The 27,576-nt window shown below is 36.6% G+C and overlaps 1 protein-coding gene across 1 annotated transcript in view; it reads right to left on the minus strand.

Annotated features, from left to right (window-relative positions):
- The window catches only part of c11.1 (maestro heat like repeat family protein c11.1), a 211,503-nt gene that overhangs the window by 136,709 nt on the left and 47,218 nt on the right, over window positions 1–27,576 (minus strand). Inside the window, exons 3-5 of the mRNA XM_089097791.1 lie at window positions 17,801–17,967; window positions 6,839–7,262; window positions 3,093–3,244 (exon numbers count right to left, since the gene is read on the minus strand). Coding sequence (XP_088953917.1) covers window positions 3,093–3,244; window positions 6,839–7,262; window positions 17,801–17,967 — 743 coding nt within the window. The remainder of the gene's footprint in view (window positions 1–3,092; window positions 3,245–6,838; window positions 7,263–17,800; window positions 17,968–27,576) is intronic.

Consider the following 27,576-nt stretch of genomic DNA (forward strand, 5'->3'; position numbering starts at 1 on the left):
CTTGGGCATATAAGGTTTTTATAGAAAATTTTGTCGTAGAAGCTTCAAAAAAGGATCATTCGATTGAAAATTGAGGACTAGTAGCTTTTTCATTAGTCAAAAGTGATCAGAGGGCAAATGTCCCACTCTCCCCCCCCCCGTGCCCATCATTTCCCCAAACACTTCCAATCAACATTTTGAGATAGCCATTTTATTCAACATATTTGAAAGGTCTGGAAATTATGTCTTTGAGGATAAAAAATCCCCCCAGCCCTCAGGGCAAGGGTTGTAAGTTATGCCCTGGGGGTATATAAGGTTTTTTAAGGAAAGCATGGTCGTATAAACTTCGGAGGGGGTTCATTGGATTGGTAATAAGACGCTCTAGTACTCTTTTTAAGAGTCAAAGTTATCGGAGGGCAGCTACCCCCGCCCCCCCCCCCCCACACACTCGTTTTGTTGTCCCGAAATGCACTTCGAGACAAATTCTTTTAAAAGTTTTTTTTAATGTTTAAAAAAAATCTTTTAAATGTTTTCATTTTTATAACTTTAAGAAATCAAAAGTTAATTAAGATTTTAAGGAAAAAACATCAGCGTATATATAGTAAACTGACAATGCACATTTTTTTCAGTAAAGTCATTTGAATTTTAATTTCTGCTCGTTTTGAGTTTGACTGTTATTTATTTTAATATCTGTTTGTTTTTTAGGCTTCATTTATTTATTGATATTGATTTGTGGTAGTTGTATGTTTGGTTGATTATTTGATTTTCTATTTTTGTTCATTTTTGGTTTAATGGAGTTCTTTACTTTAAAAAAAAAAACTATACTTACTTATATATATATATATATATATATATATATATATATATATATATATATATATATATATATATATATATATATATATATATATATATATATATATATATATATATATATATATATATATATATATATATATATATATATATATATATATATATATATATATATATATATATATATATATATATATATATATATATATATATATATATATATATATATATATATATATATATATATATATATATATATATATATATATATATATATATATATCCTTAATTTTAATTACTATTTCAAAGTCTTTGTATGGAACGTATGGAACGATTTGTATGGAATGGTGAAGTCTGCAATATAAAGCTAAAAAAAAGATCGGCTGGTGTGCCTGTGTCTGTGGCCATTCATCGAGGAATCATGGGTTCAGCTCCCATAGCCGCAGTAGTTTTTTCGAGCAATATCTTTTTTCGCCTCTGCCAATATTAAAAAGTTAAAGCACAGTTGGGTCAAACAATTCTAAGCAACTAATTTAGTGCAAGCTCTAGAATGAGTTGGGTGAGGAATAACACTACCTAAAATGCGATTGTGTCCTTTCTCTGCATATCCAATTTGATAACTGCGGGATTACGTAGTCATCTCGCTGCCATTCGGAGTGCGAGTCCAATTCGGACCCACAGTCCGAAGCAGTCACACACATGTGAAGGTTTCGACTGAGAATCGATTCCTAACTCTCTAGATTAACTACCGTATTATTTGTCTAGACGGCCCATACTCCGGAAAAATGTAAATTACCGATCGAAAAATACACTTCCCTCAGATGACTACCTCTTGTTCTCTAGGGAAAAGATGGTTCACATTATGAAGGATGAAACCCGGCATCACAACTTTTTCATTCCCAAGACCAAGGAAAGTGAGAAAAATATGGTCTTATGCATACAAGTAATAAATGATACCCTAACAATAGGGCTGTATGCAGGATTTTTGTTGAGAGGGAGTATTTTTTTTTCGGTGGGACGAGAATTAAAAAAAACTTAAGGAAACATCAAAAATTTGTTTACATGCGCTTTTTCTTACGTTTTTACATGGGTGTTCAAACCCCCTCCACAAAAAAAAAATAAAAAACACATCAAAAATTTGTTTATATGCATTTTTGTTCTGTTTTTACGATTTGGACAGAAACTGCGGGGGGGGGGGATAAACCCCATACCCCTCCACCCACCCCAGAATACGGCCTTGATTAACGACCCGAATACTAAATCTTTGTTCACTCATTCTTCTACAATATTTTTTTTACACTTTCCCCAGATGCCTACCTTTTGTTCTTTAGAAAAAAACGGTTCAAACTATAACCGGTTTTCATACCTTTTTTTTGTTCCCTAGACTAAAAAAAAGCATACACGGTTTTGTGCAAATAAGTAAAAACAATACCTTAACGACTACAGTGTTGAATTTTAGTTCACACTCTCCTACAAAACATTGAAAAAATCTTGAAAAACTCATTCAACAAGATTTGAAAAAAAAATCTAACAATCGACAAAAAACGAGCATCCACATTGACATAGTATCATACTGGAATTCAAACTCACTTAGATTTTGTCGATGGCTTGGTGCCGGGATGCTCAAAAGGATCTCATTGATAAATTTACTTCTATCCTATTGCTTAAGAAGAATCTTAAACTCTATTCAGTTCAAAATTGCCTTTAATCTAGGACATATCAAATAAGATAAATTTACTAGTAAGTGTTATTGCTCTGGTTGAAAAAAGCCTCTTGGTTATCTTCTAGCAATAATATATACTAATAATCGTGAAATTTTGAAATTTAAATAAGGAACTTGGGCTAGCTGCTGCTAGGTGTCGTATTAACGATAAATAAAATTAAAATGAGGATAAAATCCTTTTTAATAGACAGTGTATAATAAATTTCACAAAAAATACCATATATTTCGGTCACATATACAGTGACCGTCATCAGTAGTAAAACTGAGGTCACTGTATATGTGACCGAAATATCTGGTATTTTTTGTGAAATTTATTACACGCTGTCTATTAAAAAGGATTTTATCCCTAATTTGAACTTTTATTTATCGTCATGGAAAGGCAGTGTGGTCTCCAAAATTATCAGTGTCGTATTATTTTATCTTCCTCTTTGGGTTTATTTTTTTACTGTAGTTTCATTTGCTATTTTATCTTTGTCCTGGCCTATTTTTACTAGCTCGTCTTCTCAGTCTACCATTCTACCCGTCCTCCCCAGTCTACTCCGTGCTATGAAAAAAGTGGAAAAAGATTATATACTTGAGTGTGTTTTGTTTCCATCCAATAAGTAAAAAGGGTTTCAAAAGCCATTGCTAGTTCCACAGCATAGTAGTCGCCTTTCACATTCTTGTCTGGGGCTCTATCCATATTGTTGATATAGTACAGAAGCGCTTCACTCAATCGGAATAACACTATAAAATATGTTAGCTATATATATGATATACATTATATGTAATTAATCCATCTCTAAATGAAGTGCATGGTTATTTCCCCAAGAAGTAAAAACCTACAACGATCCCACGCCCCTGAGGTTTGCCCCCAAAACTTTATTACCCAGAAGTCAAAAATATATTGCCTAAATAAAATCCATAGGATTTTGGACTAGGAACACGAAAAGAAAATTCTTGTAACCCATTAAGTTTGGGTTGTGCTTTAATCTAATATATAATATTACACATTATATATACATATATATATATATATATATATATATATATATATATATATATATATATATATATATATATATATATATATATATATATATATATATATATATATATATATATATATATATATATATATATATATATATATATATATATATATATATATATATATATATATATATATATATATTATATATATATATATATATATATATATATATATATATATATATATATATATATATATATATATATATATATATAAAGTGTCTTCCAAAAATATAAAGTAATTTTTGAAATAGAATAAAAGACCATTCTCCTCTTAACGTAGGAATTCACTCATCTCCCCTCCCGTCCTTCGAGGTGAAACATGCACCCCGACCCCCTAGATTGGCCAATAAGACCACTCAAGGAATCCAGAAAATTCTTGCTAAAATATACGTTTCGACATTTAGGACCGTCACCTTGAAAAAAAAAGCCTCCGGCACCCCCTTAAAATTTGGGGAGCGATTGTGGCTTTATAATGTCATTTTACTAGAAAGCTCCTTTGACTGATGACCGACTCTATAAAAATTTAAAAACTGTTCTAAATGACTAATAGTAACAATAGATCAGTAAACAAAGGCCGTCAGATACCAAAAAAACCATGCAGGCTCTTCTTCTATCCCCTTTACCGGAGCTTCATTTTCAATCCTTCCCATGAAATTCTCTATTCCTTTTTACATTTTTTGTTTTACAATCCCTCCTAACCCCCTTGGGAGATGCACAGCTTTTGTTTGGTTCCAACTGGAACCAGAGTTTGGTTCCAGAGGCCCATTCACAAGGAGATTTTACTAATACCGGGAATTAGCTAGCGGTAATTTCAGCCAGAAGTATTTTTAGCGGCGAGGGTTCTCCAGTAGGGCTCAAAATATTCAAAATTTTCCAGTATTGTTCAAAATTTTAATCGATAAATTTTAAATTATATAATGCAAAATAAACAATGCCATTATGGGTTAAATTATTTTTTTCTAATAAAAATTACAGTGTCAATTTTAATCTACAAAATGTTATTTCAGATCTTTTAATGTTATGGTTTTGAGCGACTATGAGTTCAATTTGAGTGTAACTATCTAATTTACATTTTATGAATAGAGAATGATAAGCCCAACAAAATTGTACATTTCAACAGTACAGTTGGGGCCAAAACGAACAGCAGGACGTCCTCGAATGGAGTAGGAAATACTTTTAACATGATACTTCAAAGGTACCAAAAAACCCAGAAGCGACTTCCAAAGCTAGAATACCAGATAGAGTAAACATTGAAAGGCATGGAGACCTTCATGAGAGGAAGCGAAGTTGGAGGGAGGATTTTTAATGAGATTACGTAAAAATATATTTTTCAAATTATAGAAGCAACAAATGTCCCCTCCGCCCTTTAAGTACCGCTCTTGATAGCGAAAGTAAGGCACCCTGCCTTGAAAATAGACTTTCCAATCAAAGATTACGAAAAAGTTACGTTTTTAAGTGTTGGACGTTACGAAATTTTTTGGTCTGGTGGCAACCCTGCGCACTGGGAGGACGTCATGGCTACACGTCCTACCTTTGGCTGTTCTACCAACGCTAGACCACCAAATAGAGTTCGTATTAAAAAGCATGGAGAGGGAGGGAAGACCTTCATGAGAGGGAGCGAAGAAGAAAACTCTTATAATCTTTGAACTGGTAAGTTCTATACTAACTGGTAAGTACAAACAAATATTTATAATATACATAATAAATAAATGAACCATTTAAACCAATCTTCTGGGCTACTTAAGGAACAGACTCAGTGCTGTCTTGGGGGGCAGTCTAGTACATATAAAAAAAACAAATGGGCTCTCGTTCAACATAAAAGCCTACATCACTTACCATTAATTTTCTGATTTTATCTACTTTCTCTAAGGATCCTATCCACAAATACTAAAGTCGCCCATTTATCTACAGCAATATCTATCAAATACTAATCTTTCAGTCTCTTCCAATTCCGCTCAAAAATAAAACAGAAATTAACATCAATCATAATAAGGATAATGCTTTGATGACGTAAAATAAAGAAAAGAATAAGGGTAAATTCCTTCAACGAAACAAAAAGCTATATTTATTGTTCAATTTATCCTTCAAGCACGGCTTAAATTCATTCAAATCTTCACTTTTCATTCACGAGTCATTCAAACTTTCTATCAATCACCGTCAACGCTTGACTCAAGCGTCAAACAGGTTCCTAAATGGTCAATCATGCTTTAATCAATTGATTGACGGAAGCTTTTGATCAAAATGATTCACCGTCTAGGGTGTCCTTAACACCTCGAAGGCACTAAAACACAGAAATGTGATTTATAAAGGTACAACGTGAAATGGGTTACATCTTGGAACCCCTATCAATTCAGCATTCGTTTCCTCAACATTCACATACGACGTCATCTTCACGGCGACAATATACAAAACAATAAAATTTAAATAAGGATCACACTTATTTTAAACACCCAGTTAAAATAAGGATCAATTATCCCACGATTACTGCACTAAACTGTCAGTAATATACTATTTTAATCTTAACAGTCCTAAGGCTTATCAGTTCAAAATGCAGTTTTGATAAGTCTTACCAGTTAGTATAGAACTTACCAGTTCAAAGCTTATAAGATTTTCTTATAATCTAACTGGTAAAATCTTACCAGTTCAGTCTTACCAGTAAGACTTACCAGTTCAAAATGCAATTTTGATAGACGTACTCTCAACATGATCCATCCAAGGCAATAAAATACCAAGATGTGCATTTTAAAGGTAAATAAGAAATGTGTTACATATTGGAAACCCAGCCAAAACACTAAGAATCCGTTTTCTAAGAAACTAAAACACTAAGAATACCGTAAATTAACATGTTCACAACAAATATAAACATTTTAATATTAATACATAGCCATTTTAGCCATAACAATCTAAATATAGCTTACGTTAATAACCTAATACAGCTTAATAATCCTATTACAGACGTGCTTTTAACAAAACGACCAAGGCACCATAAGACCAAGAAGCGACTTCAGAGAGGGGATAACGCCATACGGATTACGTATTGCAACACCTGCCTAAACATCGAGCATTAATCCAGCAGGCTGCACGCCAGGCTGAAGAAGTTCTACATAAGCTGCCATTAAGTCCTAGCAATCAATTGTCCCCATAGAGATGAGTATTCCCACAAATATAACCATTTTAGTATTAATACAAAACCATTTTAGTATTAATAAACTAAATACAGCTTACCTTGACAACCTAATACAGCTTAGTAATATTAATACAATCTAATAATATAATAGAGCTTACCGTTGGAAAATGCAACTTTGACAGACGTGTTTTTAACATGATGCATCAAAGGCACCAAAAGACCAAGAAGTGACTTCAAAAAGGGTACAACGCCATACGGATTACGTATTGCAACGCCAGCCAAAACATCGAGCATTGATCCAGTAGGCTGCACGCCAGGCTGAAGAAATTCTAGATAAGCTGCCATTAAGTCCTCGGAATCAACTGTCCCAATACAGATGAGTATTTCCACGCATGATACCTCGGTTTCTGGTTCTGTATCTTTTGCACGGACTAGCTCTCCCATGGCAAGTTGAATTAATGGTGTAAATATAGGGGAAATGGGGACCAATTCTTCGGATGCTTTTTCACTTTTACATTCAACATATGTCTCGAGTATATCACGAATACATTCTAGTGTTTTCTTCTTAATTTGGAAGGCAACCTAGAAAAAAAGTAAAAAAACAAAAGTGTAAATGTAAACTGTGAATGTCCAAAATCTGGTTAATTCGGACATTCACCGGTGAATGTCCGAATTTTTTTTTTTTTTATGCTTAGATTTAATTAGCTTTGCGAGTCAGCTTTTTCAGTCTTACGTAAGCTCTGATGGTAAAAGTTAAAGTTAGGTTAGGTTAGATTAGGATAAATCTGGCTATAAATATCAGAAATGGGTTAAAAACCCTAACTTAACCTAGCCCAGCCTAACCAAACATGATCTAACCTAACCTGTCATCATCAAACCTTGCATTAATTTGAAAAAGATGACCGGCAACGGTGACTAAATCCAAGGAGGAAAAAGTATTTCGAACCTTCACCGGTAAATATAGATATTCACGAATTTCGGACACTCACGGTAACATATACACAAAACAGACAGAAATCAAGGATGCACACTTGTGCATCTATAAAGAGGCGACCCACCCCAAGATTGAGTAATTTCATATCCTAGAGGCTGCAATGAGATGCCAGTGATCGCTATTCGTAGCCCGAGCTCAAACTAAGAAACGTCCGAAATTTTATCCTCCTCCGACTTTTTCTTCATGGGGTAAACTAGGCCGGAAGTTTCGACCCTCCCACCACAGCCCCCCTTTAACGTTGAAATTTAGAAATTTAGAGGTTTTTGAAATTTAGAGGTTAAGCTTTCCTAGGCGCCGGGAGCTTATCCTCAAAATTTCAGCTCAATCCGATCACTCCTTCCCTGTTTTCAAAAAACCAAATATAGCCACTTAAAGTTCATTTCTCTTTTTTTTTCTTGTTATCCACGCCTACAGGCCACAGTTGGCAACTGATCCGGGTGAATGAGGACTCATTCGAAGCAGAATTCGATCTGTTAGGGCCTTTTGATATTGTCAGACCGAAAAAATTATCCCCCGAATTTACATTTACGAAAAACCTCGTTTTCCTATAAGAACCCGCTATAAGCGGGCTCTTATCGTTTTCCGTTCGGGCTAGCCCGCAAGCCCGGAAGCTGTCAAATCAGCTAACAGTTAGTCAAGCAATAATAAGTAATAAACTGTACAAAAACGTGCAGAAATTATTTGAAAAAAACTACGTTTTCTAAAGAGTTAAAGAGGCTGAGTTACAAGGTCGAACCTTAAAACGTACAGGGATTAGGAGGCACAGTTGGGGGCTGCCACCCCCAAACCCCCCGCTTTCGCAGCCTTTAAATAAAAAAATTTTTTTAAACTGAAAGTAAGGAGCGACATTAAAACTTCAAACGAACAGAAATTATTCCGTATATGAAAGGGGCTGTGCCCTCCTCAACGCCTCGCTCTTTACGCTTAAGTTTTATTGTTTAAAAAAAGAGTTGTGAGAAAGTCGAACTTTAGCGTAAAGAGCGAGGCGTTGAGGAGGGCACAGCCCCATTTCATATACAGAATAATTTCTGTTTGTTTTAAGATTTAATGTCGCTCCTTACTTTCAGTTTAAAAAACTTTTTTTTTTTTATAGGCTGCGAAAGCGGGGGGTTTAGGGGGCGGCAGCCCCCAACTGTGCCTCCTAATCCCTGTACGTTTTAAGGTTCGACCTTGTAACTCAGCCTCTTTAACTCTTTAGAAAGCGTAGTTTTTTTCAAATAATACATATATAAAAATATTTAAAAAGCTTATGTAAGGATAGACATATTATTTTAAAGGAGGGTTTATTTCTATAAAGCTGACAATAATTTGCCTAAAATGACTGTTTTGTTACTATTATTTGCAGGATTTGGGTAAATTCATTTTCTAGTGTAAGTTTCAGGGGGGAAAAGTGGCAAAGTCAAGAACAGCTTTAAAAATAGACATACCCAAAATTTCCCTATACCACGAATCTGTCAATCAAATAACACTAGGCCCCTGGTTCCGAAAGAATCTCTTCTGGGTAAGCATCAGGTTAAAAGATATCCTTTACTTGGGTATACCCCTAATTCCAACTATCCAACTAGGTGCAGATCAAGACAAAACAGATAGCCTCTTTTCGAAATAAGTTTTTAGCTAAGCTATAGCTTGTATAATACTTAGTAAAAACTTCATTTTCCTCTTAAAGAAAGAATATTTTTTAAGAAATTCCAGAAGTAAATAATTTCTTAGGAAACGTCAACGAACTGCTGCTAAACTAGCAACCAAAATAATCCGTTCAATTACATTCGCTTTTGTTTCTTGCGTTAAAACACCAGTGCTGGAAGTTTTGTTTATTATGTGAGTTTGTTTCTTACTTATTTATTTATATTTGTTTTTTTTCTGTTTTTTTCGTGTGCTTAGTTGTTGTATTTCTATGTTTTTTTTTTTTTTTTAATATTTTTCCGTTTTTGTTTGTATTTTTTTCCAGTTGAGAAAGGCTCCGGAACGTGGGGCCGAAATATTCAGAATATTTTTTTAATTAAAGTGTGTATTTGTTTTTATTTATATTCAAAAAAATCATGATGATCAAAAATTGAAAAATAAACTGAGATACCTTTTTTGCATTTATTGTGATTTAGCATATTTTCAAATATATACTTATTTACTTTGCATAATTTTCTATATTATGCAAAGTATATATTTGTATAATAATTACTGTTATTTCAACAATTTTTATTTTCTATACGTCTAGTATATTTTAGATATTTTCAGGCAACTTTGAAACCAGGATACAAGCAGAATGAGGAAAATGTTGATAGTTTGTGTAAAACTGTTTGAACCCAAACAATGAACATAATAATTATATGCCCATGGTTCGCACCATTTGCCTTGCTGTGCAATTTGTGTATGCATATAATTCAGGGGCTGGAAACAAGTCAAAAAACTTATTATCCCTTCCTAATCAGTTTGAAACCTACAGCGATAAGACTTTGGACTAAGAGGAATATAATGTGAAAAATGATTGAGGCCCCCCCCCAAGATAAAAATTTACAATAAAAGGCCAAAAGAATTTTTCAGATCAGCTAGAAACATATGTTCTTAGGTCATTAGGCTAAGGAGACTCCAAAGCAGAACGAAAAATAGAAATAAAATATTGGCTTTCCCAGAATGTGGTCCGGCAAAGGGCTAAGAAACGGCCGAAGATTTATTTTCACGGATCACTTCGTATGAAGGGGTTGGTCATAGAAACCTGGGAGGGGGTTCATTTGATTGCAAATAGAAAGTTCTAGTGTTTGTTTTAAGGGTACACCATGATATGCCTTGCTGTGTATTTTGAATCATTTTGTTCAAATAATGCTAATCATCATTCAAGGCAATTTTTATTTCATTTTAGTCTCCTTTTTCTTATTTTTTATACTAATAGTGTTTTCTTCTTTTTTTTCTTCGTTTTTCTTCTTCTTTTATCTTTCCATTTTTACATCTTACCAAGTTCACTGTCTCCTATTAGATTAATATTGTAGTATAATTTTTTCTATTTCCCTAGATGACACTGGAAGATCTTGAAATAGAATTCACTGAAGTTTTGAGCCTTGTTAATTATATTTAATTGGCTATATTCCATAAAACATTCCAACTGCAACTATTCTAGACTGATTTTGTAGAATATCTTGTAGATATTCAAAATATCTCTTATAGATTTACCTCTTGTAAAGATAGAGAGGCGCAAAAAGAATGTTTAGCGGAGGGGAAACAAAACTTAGACTCCCATTGGTATTTTTACCCATCCACCACCCCTATAACCAGCGCAATTTTTGAACTCCTGGGGAACAAACTTCCCTAAAATCATTCCCAGGATTTAACGGTAGACTTTATTTTATGCATATAATGTATTTTAATTTGTGGTGACTGATCTTTTCCTTATATGTTTTTAGTCTTTGTATTCCATTAAAGAAAATAAGTCCATTTTTATATTTCAGATGAAACCAAAAGCTGATGATGATGAAGAACTGTTAGAACGTTTATGCCGGCTAAAAAGTTTAGAACGTTCTAAGATGTTTAGAACGGCACATTCCTACTGAATGAGATTGAGGAATATCTTTCATGAGAACGTAGTTTCTAGAAGAAATTTAAAAACAAGCTTTTTTTCAACTAAACGTGCAAAGCGACTTTAAAATGACCAGAAATGATATTGCATACGACTTTTCACGTTTACATATATGATAGGATTCATAGAATGAGTATTGCTCTTGATGGATGCCCCACCTTTTCACCTTAATGCAGGTAAGAAGATGAGTGCCATCTTTTATTGTCCACTAAAAAAATTCCGAATCCAAACAAAAAAAAAAAATTCTGAAATGGTGGATGTCACAATTTCGTTAGTTAATTAGTGTACTAATTAGTATATTAATTGTATTAATAGAGTACTAATTAGTGTACTATTTATTTGTATTAATTAGTGTACTTTGTTAATTAGTGTGTTTCGCGTGTGCAGTGCTTAAGACGACAGGGCGCATCATGGAAACCAGCATGTTTTCGTACACTTTTCTCTTTTTTGGCTCCGTTATTTCACTTTTTTTTAGGTTTCTCAATAAAATAAATTAATAGAAGATAGTAAGACAGAGAACAAGAGAGATCTCTAGTTAAAAAGCTTGAAGCTTAAAAATGAGTCATTCCACTGAGTAGTTGAAAATTTCACACGGAAAATCCAATCAAATTGTAGAAGACGGAGCTATTCAAATATATTCAAGCACTAAAATGGATAGACTTCTACTTCTGATTTACGTTTCACAAATTAATTGACTCGCTTTCAAGAATACACAAAATAAAAGAGCCAATGAACCACAGGGAGATTTTTTTTTTTTGTAAAATCATAGGGAACCCTCTGGTATTTTGCGTATTAGTAAAATCTCACTTCCTGATTAGACGGTAGATAAGCCCTTTCATTTTAGGCTACACATAGGATATTATGACCACTTTTGTCATAGTAACAATACACATTTAAACAAACAACATAAAACACATTTAAACAATAAACATAGTAAAAATACACATTTTTAAGGGATGAGATTCAAGGGCAAGTGATGCTCTTGGGGGTGCCCTTCCAGTCAATTTTTGTGCGGGTAAGCAGATGAGTGTGATTTTTTATTTCACAAATACAAACGACAAGTAGAACCAACAGGGATTTTTTTTTTTCTAAAGACAGTGGAACCTTAACCCCAAATGAATATTTCGAGCCTATATCCAATATCCTATATCCGAGCCTATATCCTATATCCTCAGCAAAACAAATGAAAATATATAAGAAACCCAAACTAAAATACGATCATTAAAGCTAAAATCTTTTTAAAACAGTCTTAGCATCCCTTCTTCCGGGAAGTTCAACCAGGGCGGAACTTCCTGTTCTTTGTCTTCGTCGCTATTTATATACATTTTTAATTTCACACTAAAAATATTTCTGCAGTAAGAGAAGAGCTTGATTAACGGCACTTTAATCTTTGGAAGGTTTGAGAGGTGGTGGCCCAATCTTCGCTTTTTCCTAGCCTTAGCAACTTCGTCTTCTTAGCATTAATTTCCAAACCTATTCTAGCACCCTGAGCTTAAAAATGTAGGATGCTCCGCATAATCAAAGTCAAGGAAGTTTTTCTTTCCCATTTGATTCCGTGTTCTCCCATTATCTTTCCTGTGCTCCTTAAGACAAAGCCAATAAAAATTGTTATTAAGCTCAATATTTGTAATCCACCCTAATAGATCAAATACATTTAATTGTTTTGTCCGATCCGGGTTCCGGCCTTCTAATTGTATCTCAGGATAATGAGAAGTTTCTTTTCTTTCAGCATATTATTATATCAAAATTCTCTGTATCTTATCGTCAAGGTCAGATAAAAACCTATCTTGTGCAAACAACAGTTCGATAGTGACAATCTAAAAATGTAGTTTTCTCGCTCTTCCGTAACAGGTTTATTGCATAACACACCGTCTTTTGACTTTTCACAGTCAAATTATATTGAAATGCGATTTAGAAGGGGCAAATAATAACATTATAAACTGCACTGTCCTAAAAAAATGATAGCCCTTAGATTTCAACACAGCATTGTAAATTCCAATGAAAGCTTTCTTGACGACACAGACTTTGTGGTAAAAGTAACAAATGCATTAGCCTCTTTGATCTTAATTTTTTTTTTTTTTTAACAAGTTTTTTTAACTGAAAGTAAGGAGCGACATTAAAACTTAAAACGAACAGAAATTATTCCGTATATGAAAGGGCCTCCTCAACGCCTCGCTCTTTACGCTAGAGTTTTTTATTGTTTTAAAAGATAAAGTTGTGACACAGAGTCAAACTTTAGCGTAAAGAGCGAGACTTTGAGGAGGGGACAGCCCCTTTCATATACGGAATAATTTCTGTTCGTTTTAAGTTTTAATGTCGCTTCTTACTTTCAGTTAAGAAAAACTTGTTATAGAGTTAATTTCTGAACGTTTTTGAATTATTGCGGCTTTGATTTTGGCTCACTGTACATGAATAATTAAAACAAAATTCGCACATTAATTTTCCTTTTTTTGGCTAATTGGCTTTCTCGAAATGTTGTTCTGACGTAACTTACGAATTAACTTACGTAACGAACTTCTATGTTCGTATGTTTTTATTACGTATATTAGGGAGTTCGCTCCCTGGTCAATACCTCGCTCTTTACGCCAAAGTTAAAATTTTGTTCGAATCACAAACCCCTGAATCACAAAGGCTGTTTAATTAGTATAGATAGCTCTTTTGAAAGTACTAAAAAACTTTAGCATAAAGAGCGAGGTATTGACTAGGGGGCGAACCCTCTCATATACGTAATAATTTCTGTTCGTTTTAAGTTGTAAAACACCTGTATACATACTATAATGTAAACAATGGGCAAAGTTTATAACTTGCAGTCCTTCCCCCGGGAACTGTGAGGGATTAAGTCATCCTCAAAGACATATTAATTAGATTTTTGACTATGCTGAACGAAATGGCTATCTCAAAATTTTGATTGGGTGACTTCGGGAAAAAAATCAGCGTGGGAGGAGGCCAAGTTGCCCTCTAATTTTTTGGTCCCTCAAAAAGGGCACTAGAACTTTTAATTTCCGTTCAAATTAGCCCTCTTACGATATTTTAGGCCGACTATGTCGATGCGATCACCCTTGTGGAAATAATAATAATAAAAAAAAAACAAAATAAAAAAAATCAAATAAACACGCATCTGTGATCTTTCTTCTGACAAAAAATACAAAATTCCACATTTTTGCAGACAGGAGCTTGAAACTTCTATAGTAGGGTTCTCTGATATGCTTAATCTGATGGTGTGATTTTCATTAGAGTTCAATGACTTCTAGGGGTTGTTTCCCCCTTTTTTCAAAAATAAGGCAAATTTTCTCAGGCGCGTAACTTTTTGATTAAACTGGATGAAACTTATATATTTGAAATCAGCATAAAAATCCAATTCTTCTGATGTATCTATTGGTATCAAAATTCCATTTTTTAGAGTTTCGGTTACTATTGAGCCGGGTCGCTCCTTACTTACAGTTCGTTACCACGAACTGTTTGATAAAAAGAGGTCTACCACAAGTTCCCGTCCTTGGTACTCTCATTGAGGCGATGGTGATAACCTTCTCGGGGTTGCACCCAAAAGTACTAGGTACAAATAGGGGCCTACTACACTAATTTCAATCGCCATTCATGCCCCTGGCGGTCACCAATATTCAATAAATTGAAGCCAGTAATAGCTGCCAAAATCATACTCGGGGGGAGAGGCTGAGAGTCAATCCCCCTGGAAAAATGGAGCTTGTCATCCATCAAAACTTCTCTCGAGTTTTGATGGTGTTGTTATGGGATTGGGCATTAACGTGCTTGACCTGGACTACGCGGACGACATCGACGCTCTTGCTGCTGATCCAGCAACTATCAAATCACTTTTTAATGAAGTACCCAATTTCTCTTAGCTACAGGGCATGAAGATCTACACCGCCAAAACTAAAGCCATGGACCTAAACATGCAGTCAGATTATGTGCTGGTGCTATACGGACAAGAATAGGAAAAAGTTGACAGCTTCACCTATCTTGGCTCAATAATAGACTCTTGTGGAGGCTGGGACCTTGACATACAGAACAGAATCAACAAAGCCCAAGCCATCTTCTCACAACTCCGCCGCCATCTGTAGATCCGGCGGGAGATCAGTATGAAGACAAAACTTTCTGTTTATAAAGCGGCTGTTAGATCTGTTCTCTTCTGTGCAGTCGAAGCTTGGCCACTGAAGGCGCTTCATCTCAATGATTTGGAAGTCTTTGACCACCGCTGTCTACGAAAAATCCTGAGGATTCGATACTCCGATAGAATCTCAAATGTTGATGTGCGCCACTGCTGCTGTAACATCGAACCCGCCGCCATGATTGTCAAACAGTGAAGACAGCGTTGGCTTGGTCATGTCCTTAGAAGACCCAATTACCGCATTATAAAGCAAGTGCTTCTAGCTGCCCCATCGCTAGATTGGCACAGGTGACCTGGCGTTCAATTTAAGAATCGGTGGACAACTGCCAAAAACGACCTTGACCCCATTTGCGAATTCTGGAAGTTCGGCGGAAGCTGGGAGAACCGCTGTCTCCGGTTTGCTGAAGAGCTGGCACATGTTCATGACAAATGGGAGTCAACCTTACGGAGTCTTCTAGATGCCGGGCGAGGCGTCCGCGTCTTGTCCCGCAACAAGTACAAGTAAGTACAAGACAAATGGAGCGCTGACCGTGGCGAAGGAACAAATTTCTTGAGGAGAATTCGAGGCAGGAAAAGGGAGTTTTCTTCGCTAGTACCGGTTCTGGTGTGAATTACGGCTTGCCACTGGTGGCTGGTAAGGGGTGGGTTACTCTCCCCCGTTTTTGGGAGACAGGTGTTGCCTCCCCAAGCTGCCCAGAAGCAAGTAAGTGGACCTCTTGAGATGGCAGAATATAATAGTGGCCACTTTGACACTACTAAGAACGGCTCTTCTATAAAAGAAAAAAAAAGATAGGCAAGCCCTATTTCCAAATACCCCACCCAAGGGGAAACCAACAAACCTGCAGCCGTGAGTAATATTGACTGCATGGTGGTGGGTTTCTCTAGTCTTTCTTTTTCAAACAGTTCGTGGTAACGGACAGTATAGTAACAGCGAGTCGTCTCAATAATCACCGAAAGTCTAAAAAACGAAATTTTAATGTTAATATATACATCACAAGGATCGTACTTTTGTGGTGATTTGAAATATATGAATTTCATCAGGTTTACTCATATCCATCAAAAGTTGCGAGCCTGATTTGCCTTATTTTCAAAAAAAGTTATTTTGCCTTATTTTTTAAAAAAAGGGAAAAATACCCCCTAAAAGTCAAAGAATGTAGATGGAAATGACGTCTTTAGGTGCAATTTATCAGAGATCCACATTCCATAGATTTCAAGCTCCTATATGAACAAATGTGGAATTTTGTATTTTTTTGCCAGAAGAAAGATCACGGATGCGTGTTTATTGGCCTTTTTACCAGGGGTTATCATATCGACCCAGAGGTCCTAGAATTTTGTGAGAGGGCTTATTTGAACAGAAATTAAAAGTTCTAGTGACTTTTTTAATCAAAAAACAAAAAAAATACAAATAGAATAACTTTTTACAAAATCTAGTAACAAGTGTTGCTTGCCCAAGCTGGTCTGAAGCCAGCAGGTGGGGCTATTGGGATGTGAGACTGCAACAGTGGACACTTTGACACTACGAGGAGGAGCTATTCTAGAAAGGGGGCACCAATAGCCCAGTGGCTACTTTTTTCTCTTTTATTTGATTTGGAAACGATCATCATCGACTCAGCTTTGTAAATCCACCCATAATAATAATAATTGACATCCTCTTTGATACTCATTGGTTTACTCAACGTTAGCAATAACCTGACCATCAGGAAACTTACCATGTGTGCCGAATTTTTCATCTATTATCAGCAAAAAACTACATCGGCATTATCGGTATTATCGGTAAAATTATCGGTAATAATATCGGTAAAAAACTATTATCGGCAAAAAACTACAATGAAAACAGAAGTAAAACATTTGAAACCTAATTTCAAAAAAAAAAACAATTACATACTAATAATTACAAAAGCAATGAAATCAAGAATATATGTCCTATAGATAGATTAAAACCTGTTCTAAACAACATTATACTCAAAGTAGAATGTCGCGTATCAGTAGGAGTGGAAAATATTCTACTTAATTTGATTGTTTGCTTAAAGGAAATTTGAGGCCGGCTCTCCCTTCGGTCTCGCTAGTAAACTAACCGCTATCTTTTTTTCACTTTTCTTCTTTTAATATAAGTAACAATACCAATTTTGTAAGAAAGATAACAATACAGTAGGAATTGGGGTAACAACCCACTCTAACACGAAATGAATCCCCTTTTGGCATAAGGAACAGAGCCTTCAATTTTCCATAAACGAATTAACGTTAAATGCCCCATTACAGGTTCTAACGTAAATTATACTAAAATCCCTATTTTTCATCAGAAAATCTAAAAAACACTTGGAACATTTTTCAGTTTTCTTAATTTCTGTAAAATTTAAATTGCGTGACATAACACCTTTTGACTGTACAGTATAACTGAGCTGCACTATAATACCCTGGCCATTGAGGAACAAACTTACCTTGCCGTCATGCTTTGCTTGAGCGGAATGAGCTGTATATGCCTCGTATAATGTATGGAGTACATCATCTGGATGAGCCAAGCCAATTGATTTAATAGCAAAAGCTGTTTGTCGTATTATATCAGGATCTTTTTCACCACTGAAGTCAACAAAGAGAAGAATTAAATCTAGAAATTAAACATGGAAAATTAGACGGCAGTTAAGTTTTCTTAGCTTAAAAATATTACATGGTTAGGATTACCTTAGATGAGAAATTTATTTAAAATAATCAACTGTAACAAGTCTAGATTTGCTGAATTTGTATTCCGGGATAAAAAAAAAACAAAAAACAAAGCCAATAGAATCAAAGCATAATAGTTAAAAAAAAAATTAAACTGCATACAGCATACACTAAACAGACAGGAGGAATAATTTATTCATATATATAGCCAAAATTATATATTTCCAATCTATTTTGTCACTTGTCTTTGTCTTGTCTCACGCTAAGCTGAAAGAAACGAACAAAGAAACCGTTTTTTTCTCGAGTTTTACACAGCGTAAACTTGAGTGAGTGGCGCATAATACAAAGAGGAAGTACCAGAATTCCTTCCCCCTACGGAAAAAAAATTGAAATAAATTTCTCAAATTTTGAAAGCCTATTTTCCAAGAAGGGGGGGGGGCTATTTTCCAAGGGAGGTGATATTTTCCGGGGGGTAGACGCCGGGGGGGGGGGGTATTTTCTGGGAGGGGGTATTTTCCATGGGGTAAAAGCCGGGGGGGGGTAATAAACACCTAGAACCCTTCAAACCAAGGAAGCATCTAGAGAAAGAGAGATGTCTGGTCTGATCTGACCCCCCTCCCCCCTTAAAAAATAAAAAAATTAGTTTGATTCTCAAATTAGTCTTTAAAATACAGGAACTGTTTTTAAAGCAGATGAGAATATTTTGGCATTCATCCCCTTGATTTTGAAAGATACATGTTTTGGTATTCTCATTAGAAAAAAAAAAAGAAAAATAAAAAGAAAAACACCCACATTCCCCTGAATTTTGAAAATACCTTTTTTGTATCTTCAATTTTTATCAAAAAATCCTCGCCCCCTCCCCAAATTTTTCCTGAACTGGCGCCACTAGTAGGCAATGTTACAACATTGCATGTTTCACAGGGAACATAAACCTTGATGCAATTCAAATACATAACTTGTATAGGTATAAATACATTTATAAAGGTTAGAACGAAGGTATAAATAATAAATAACATAAGATATATTAAGGTGTAAATATACTATGATATACTTATAGTAGGAGAAAAATAAGTTTTGAACAGGAAAAAATTGGTACAGAAATGGTTTCTTCACCATCCGGACCGGAAAAAAATGCTTAACAACATATCAAAAATCTAAATCTCTAGCTCAATGTGAAATTGTTTTTTTTTAATGTTTTCTTATTTCTTTTCTCCAAAACCAGGAAAAAAAATTAAAAACGTAAAATATAATGTTTTAAAAATATTTTTATATAAGCTTTTGGACATTAATTCATTTATTTTGATCATTTTGTTACTAGAACAAAAGAAAAATATTTAACAGCAAAAAAAAAAAAAATGGGGAAAAAACTGTTTCTTTGGTGAAAAAAACTCTTGACCCTTTTTTTAAAGGTCTAATATAGCACGATTTTTTCGTTATTTTATTATATTTTGCTGTGCAAACGCAAGGTTTAGAAAAAAAAAGACTAAAGAACAATAAAAAGGAATGAGGAAACACCTCAGCGCCCAACACCATGAGACAAGGTAGGTTCTAACTTAATGTGTTCAGAGAAAAGCTTTTATCTTATTTTTCAAATATATAAAAATTGCACATCATCAAAATGTAGGAACTAGATTTTTCATCATCACAGTTAACTGTTATTCTTCTTCACTAAGTTCTTCTTCTTAAAACTTCGAATTGTTGCACGAGCTTGCCTTACAGGTACGGCAGGCTATAGTACACTCAAGTCCGTTTTTCTTAAAGGTACACTTTTCACTATCACAGCCGTCAATACGACACGAGCAATTGATAATTTTCAGCAGCTGAAACGGAGCGGCAGGGAGATCTGTTTTTATTGCCGCAAAAACTTCGTTATCCTGCAGTTTCCATCCCAGGCGTAAAGGGTCTACTGGGCTCCCGAGCCAGATTTGAACTTGGCAGTAGACACGTAGCGAGTGGTACTTCGCTGCTGCCTGAGTCGGTGGCAGTTCTTGTGGATGCACGAGAGTGGTGGCAGTGTTCACTTTTCTGTGAAAGATTAGATTTCGGGTAATGTCCAGGCTCAAAACATTAGGGAAACCGTACAGTATCAACAATGCTCGCTCTCTTGCAGCCACAATATCGTCAAGCGATGCGAGCTTGTCACCAAATATCGCAGTGCTGTCCCTGAAACTCTTGTTGGAAAGTAGCAGCTGAACGGCATTGCCCTTTCCTATTCCGTAAAGGTGAGAGGTTGTGTCACAGCCTAGTAGGGCATGACAGAACGCTATGATATTGCTGACATCTGATCTTTGCTTTCGCTTCATTTCACTAACATCTCACGCTCTACTCTTACCACCAAGCCTAGCTTCGGGTGATAAATATACCCGACCGGACTGCGAATCATATTGACTGCTAGGAAGAATCAAGATGCCAATATCATCAGCAACCGCGATTGTGTCTACAAGATTAGCAGCTTCTATAGCTTTTTCTACAATCAGAACGTCGGCGTCTCCTTCCGAGTGGAAAATTCGGAAACCAACGGCTTCCAAATGGTTGCCGAGCAGCTTCAGGAAACGTCCTTTGTTTGTCTTACATGAAAGAAACTCTTCTTTCTTCATGCACAGGGTCATCTCTTCGGTGAAAAAGACTTGGCGGCCAACCATTCTTACTCGACATAAATGGGTAGCATCTTTCATTGCTGAACCACCTTCATATTCGTCAAACACAACGATCACACTAGGGTACCTTGATTGTACATAGTGGACGTATAAAGCAAAGATGGCCTTAAATGTTGACCCTACCTTCCATGGAACTCGATGTAGAAGAGAACCACCATCCAAGACGATGTTACACGCAGAAGCAGGTCTTGAGGGTGATGACTGAGTCTCAATCCCGCAAGCCTGAAAGATCGCTTTTGCAAGCTCTGGCTTATTTGCTTTTCTCATAAGGCCATCGCTTTCGAAAAGAGAAGGAGGAATCGTACAAAGTTCGTACTTGAAGTATTCTTCTCGGAGGTCAGTTCGTTGGGCTACTATTATAAGCCGCTGGAAAAGGAGCGCCAGATCTATGTGCGCTACCACATAGGACCCCGCCTTTTTGGCATTCATTAGGGTCACTTGGTCTTTTTTCTTGAAGACTTGCTCCTTCAAGGTTTTTCCCGTCATCTTACTTAGAATCAACTTTCCAGCCACATCGGCCTCGTCAACATTAACATCTTGGGAAGAAGTTATGCCGTTGGCAATGTTTCTAAGCTGATTGTCACCTCTGAACGGAGAAGATTCTCCGAAGTATCCGACGAGCTCCTGGGTATCGTCGAAGTCACGCTCCTTTCTACTGGAACTCATGTCGCGGTGCTGCTCACTTGTCGAGTAACCAATTTTTGTCAAATTTTGCATCAAGAGGTTGATCTCCAGGCATGCTGGTCTTGACAGAACCCAAATGGCTCTCTGCTGTTCTGTCATCCCACCTCCAGTTGTAAGACCGCCCGATGTTTTCATACTTCTCATATACTCCTGCTCGATGACAAGATCTGCCGAGAGCCCAGCCCAGCGTCGCTCTGATCTTCTAATGGTGTGACCTCCCTGTTCAAATGCTTCGAAGATTGGTGGGTGACTAGTTTGAAGCTTAGCCATCTCTTGCTGGTATATCCAGACCGACTTGACATAGAGGTTATGTCCAGATGCTGCTAGAAACGGAAGCATCTCTACTGCAGATTGTAGGTGCAAATCCCAGAGGCCTAGTCTCTCGGCACGTATGAACTTAAGCAGTATCCCAACCATGTCAAGATACTGAAACCAGAGCCTCGCAGTTCTCTGAGTCAGCAGGTCTTGGCGTCTCTGCTTGAGAAAGTTTTCAAGTTGCTTGAGCTGGGGATCATGACTGAGATCTTCGGGTGGGAGGTATCCATCTAGTACGTTAGCGAACACAGTAGACATGTCTAGAGACGTCAACGTCGCTTGCTCTTCTTCGAGGAGATGAGCATATATGGCCGAGCTCACGAGAATGTGAGCTCGAACAGCTCTAAAAATCCCTTTTCCAGAAAGAATGTGCGGCACTGCACCAGTCGGCACTGCGTATACCAATTCCAGAACCTCTTTCAGACCAGAACCTTGCATGAGGTGTCCTATGCATCCGACGAAACTCATCATCAAATGAAAACCGCCTAACTTGAGAACAATACTACTCAGCTCATTCGTCGTGTCGGACTTGAGGATCTTCATAGACTTCCACCAGAGCGGCTGGTCAAATGTGAGAACGGGTGTGAATCCGTAGGTTCTGCCTTGCGAAGCTACAAAGCGCAAGGTTGAGTAAAGGCAGGATTCATTGCTAGACAGGGAGGTCAATCATGGGCAAAAACAAGACGCTTGCCTTGCTGCGAAGGTTTTCCGTTTCATGATGTATTTGGTTAGAGAAAACTGACTGCATGAATCCATTCCAGCTCGCCCTTGGGACATTCAGGAACCCGGTAGCTAACCAGAGCTGATCGAGTGAGGCATACGGGTCGTTGACAATTTTGCCAGGGATCATATCATATTGCACCTTTGAAAGCACTGTCTCACTTAAGCGGTAAGGGTAGATGGGAATTTTTCCTTTTTGGGCTACTTCATCTAATGAAACTTCAACTCTCGGAATGGGCGATCGGCTGTTACTGAGAGGAGACGTGACTGTTGCTAGCAGAGCCATCCCATGGAAAGTGTTTCTTCCGTCCATCGTGCAAACATCGTGATCTGCATTATCAGCTACATGCTGCGCAGCATGTGCGGAGGTAACTCCTGCAAGGCTAGATTCATCATGGACTGATGCACAGCGTTTGAATTTCTGGACTTCAGCATAGGAGGAGCAGAATCCGTGGCTGTGTAAAGTGTCAATAAGAAATCTGGACTTGAAATGGTAATCCAGGTGCACTGCTAAGCCTAGTTGCAGTTGACGAATGAGGGCACGCGGGTGAGAAGTTTGAACGATGGAATGGCCCTTGGCAAGCACTTCGAAGGAAATATCGGTTCCAATGAATATATTATCTAAGAACACCGTTAGCCTGTCAGGTCAAGAGCCTTATATCTGTTCTCCAGAAGAAATCTGATTTGTGGCCATATATGAGTCCTTCGGTGATGGCAGTCCTTTGATATTATTTTTTAAAATCTTTGCTGCTGCTCTAATAAGCTTGAGTTTATCACTCTCTTTGTTATCGGTTTTGTCCAAGTAATAAAAATTCTGGAGTATCGCTGATGCTTTTTCTTTGATTGTCACCACTTCAGCCTTACCGTCAATAGTTGCAAATACTAGCTGGTCACTGAAATATTCCAGAAGCTTGCTCTTCAAGTACTTGTTAGAGTACGGTTCAAGGTCTGTCCCATTCAAAAACTCTCCCATTTTAACAACAAGTTCACTGACTGTATACTGTTCTTCGTCATTTTCTTCAAAAAAAGTAGCCAGCTTCAAAAAAGCCTGATATCTTTCATCGTGACCTGGCCTCCCCCTTTTCGGACGTTTTTTATCTGGCTCAGTATCTTCGAGTATTCCAAAAAGTTCTTGCGTCGCAAATCTGGCTGGAAGGCTCTTATTTAATCGGAACATAGAAGAACAGGCTGCGTGATAAATGGCGTCAACTGCGTGCAGATCTGACACTGCACATATTCGGCGGAAAACATTATTTGACCAATCATCCTCACGGCTTTTGCACACTGCCTTTATACTCTCTTCAAAGTCTTTAGTCCGAACCGTGTACCACTCGTGTCCTCTTCTGTGGGTAGTGTTGAGATTTATCCTTATAGTGCAGAAAAAGCAACACTCTTGGAAGTTGAAGCTTGGAGTCCGTGATCGGAGTACCACTTTTTCTGCTTCCGTCTTTTCTTGCAAGGTTCGTCGTCTCTCATTCTCAATTTTCGACAGGTATATTTTGTTTGTGAAAGTCTTTCTGCAAGCAACACGGACATGGTTCCCTGCCTCGACAGAGATGCTGGTACCTCTCGTTTTGCTAGCTTCATTGATCGCCGTAGCTCCTTTTTCTGCCAGTACCGACGATTCTGAGGTGTCTATTGAACGTTCACAAAGGGGACATAAAACTGCGGTCTCAGCCATCTAAAAAAGAGAACTGGGAATAAGTGAGTATAAGTAGTATAAGTAATAAGTGAGTATAAGTATGGGAATAAGTAGAGCTTTCGGTGAATGTTACAACGAAAACCCTGATTCTGAACCGAAAAATCTGTAGCTAAACCCTCCCCAGTTCAGATAGGTAACTTAAAATAAATGTACTGTCAGCCTTATTGAGGGCCGGCGTCGAATATCACGGGTGTTTTAAAGATTCTTGAGCAAGGAAATCTGACAGTCACATCCGCGAAAAGGACCGGCGATAGTACTCTCGCTTCCACTAGAGAAAAAGCTTTTTCGTTCCGCCTAGCGGCGTCGACCGTGCTGCACTCTAGCGAATTGTTTGCTGTACTTAAATTTTCTTCAGACAGATGGCGCTGATAAAATATGTGTCAGAAAAGAGAGGTAGGACGAGCGTAGAGTCTTCTTTCCTTTCTATATTTCCTTCCTCCGATTCCTTTCCGCTTCCTAGTAGTTACGTTACAAAAGCATCGGCAAGAAAAACAAACAAAACGCACCTGTGTTAAATCTCTGATCGGACTCCAAAATACTTTCCATCTGAGGAGTTTTTTGCAGATAGGTGGCTCTACAAGGCTCAGCAGACTGAAGCAACTTTGAAAAGAGTGTAAGATCAAGGCATGGTGTAACAGAAAGTGAATATCATAAGGTACTTTCCAGCTCGCTGAAAATGTCACTAATAAAGCTCGATAGGACAAGAAATGGATTCGGAACACCGGTAGGCTATTTGTTCAGATGGGGAAAAATGAACCAGAAATTCGTGCTCCTCTTCGAAAAATACCCCGTGATCGTGTGTCGCTTGATTTTTTTTTTTTTTTTTTTTTTTTACTTAAAAAAAAAAAAAAAACAAAAAAAAAAAAATAATTAAATTATTAAAAGTTATGTTTATTTATAATAAAAGAGCACAAAAACAATAGTTTCTTAAAAGGGAAACCATCAATAAACTACTTTTCTTTTCACGGTTCCTCATTCTCGGATTCTGGAGATATCTAAAAAATAGGCGCAAAAAACGTGAAAAAAAGGGAATTTCGCAACGGGATGGAGATTTATATTTTTGATATGTTGTAGAGCTTTCTTTTTTGAACACAGTGGTGCAAAAATAATTTCTGTACCAATTTTTTCCTGGTTCGACCATTTTTTTTTCCGTATCTTTCCCCTACTATTAAAGGTAATAAGAGGAATTAACCAATAGGTTTATTGGGTTGCAGCGGTAGCTACCAACCTAGTAAGAGACGACCACGTCCAATGTTAAGAAATATATTAAGCATAACTCCTAAAAATAGAGTCAGATCGAAACAAAAAGTACACCATTAGAACCGCCTTGTCCGAAACCCGTGTATAGAAAACTTTCTGTCCCTTGGCTAGAACAGCAAGAGAAATATATTGGCTTGAAAATCAAGAAAAGTGGCAGCTACTACAGCATTCTGCCTTAACGACATCTTTTTTTTCTTTTTCTTTTTCCACAGATAGCTTGGCACTGGAACATCGTAGAGAGTTGTTCAACGGCTCATTTTAAAGGAAATTACTAGATCTAGTGCAATTTGTAATTAACATTTTTCTTATCTTAAATAGAATCAATATTTCCACTAAAAACTGCTTTTTATGGCCAATCTTGATGAATATCAGCTATCATAACCACTAGTTACAAGCACACATGCCTACCATTATACCATCGTAGTTAAGATTACAGTTTTTATACTATGACAAAGCAAAAGATAGTTAATTTGCTTGAATAGTGAAGGTAATCCATAGGCTTAAAAAACAAGAAAAGTTGCTGGAACTACGATATTCTGCATCGATAGCATCTTTTTCCGTTTTTTTCACTCAGATAGCTGGGCACTAGATAATACGTGCTTTTGTAATTAAAAAAAAAAAAATTAAAACAAAATCAATGTTTTAGGGAGAAGTGCATTTTCATATACTAGATGATGAATGTCGTCATAGATTCATTAGAACTATGACGTAAATAAAATAACGCATATAATGACGTTGCCTGAGATTATAATTCTGACGTCATAATACAAGAAGTTGGGACGTCAACGTATACTGTAAATAAAAGTAGTATTTAGAACATAGATCAAATAGCAATAAGATGTCTTCTAAGCGAGTTATCCGCTTATATGACGTAATATGTGAATGCAATATTTAAACACGTTTATCTTTAAGCAATTAATTTTTCGCTTTCTTTTTTTCTCTGTTAAGTCGCTAAGGTTATAATGCAAAATTAAAAAATATCTAATGTATCCAAGCAAGTATTTGATTCTTTTGGGTCTAACTTTAAAAATACACGGGATTGAATATATATTTCCATACAAAAAAAAATCAATTTTTTATTCGTTTTAGTTTTCAGTTCAGAATCGCTAAAGTTATTATGTAAACTGCAAGAATATTTATGATATCTAAGCAATAATTTTAATCTTTTAATTCAAACTAGAAAAATTCCTGAAAATTTTAAAATTAGTTTTAATTTTTGTTAGGTTCTTGATACTTGATACGTGTGTTAGGTAACGTTTATTTATATATTTTATATTAAAGAACGAACTGTTCCCCATTGTAAATGATAAATTTTCTACTGATCGCACAAAAACGATCTAGATAGGTCAGAAGTCTGAAAAATTGGTTAAGAGCCTTAATTTTGGATTTAGCGAATGACGTCATGCACGATATTAGTACATCATATAAGTATCCGGGTTGCAGCGGTAGCTAGCAACCTAGGAAGAGACGGTCTCGTCCAATGTTAAGAAATATAATAACCCATAACTCTTAAAAATAGACTCAGATCAAAAAAAAAAGTACACCATTATCAGAACCGCCTTGTTCGAAACCCATAGACAGAAAACTTACTTGGTTTGAACAGCAAGGGAAATAAATTGGCTTGAAAATCAAGTCAAGTGGCAGCTACTACAGTATTCTGCCTAAACGGCTCTTTTTTTCCACAGATAGCTGGGCATTGGAACATCGTAGAAAGTTGTTCAATGATTACATTAAAAGACTATCATTTGAATAACAAACCATTGCATACATTGGAATTAGTTAGCTACTTGATTGAATGAGGTTCGTCTCTTACTATTTCAAAGAACGTGTCCAGATGTCCAAAAAGACGACCTGATGTCCAGACAGATGTCCAGATGACCAGACAGATGTCCCGATGTCCAGACAGACGACCTGGCGTCCAGACAGATGTCCAGACCGACAACCTGATGTCCAGACAGATGTCCATATGACTAGACAGATGTCCAGATGTCCAGACAGACAACCTGATGTCCAGACAGATGTCCAGATGAACAGACAGATGTCCAGATGTCCAGACAGACGACCTGATGTCCATACAGATGTCCAGATGAGCAGATAGATGTCCAGACAGACGATCTGATGTCCAGACATACGACCTGATGTCCAGACAGATGTCCAGATATCGAGACAGACGACCTATATTCAGACAGATGTCCAGATATCGAGACAGACGACCTAT

This window comes from Artemia sp. Qi Xiang Cuo, chromosome 12 (assembly GCF_049724085.1).
Source record: "Artemia sp. Qi Xiang Cuo chromosome 12, ASM4972408v1, whole genome shotgun sequence".
Classification (NCBI taxonomy): domain Eukaryota; kingdom Metazoa; phylum Arthropoda; class Branchiopoda; order Anostraca; family Artemiidae; genus Artemia; species Artemia sp. Qi Xiang Cuo.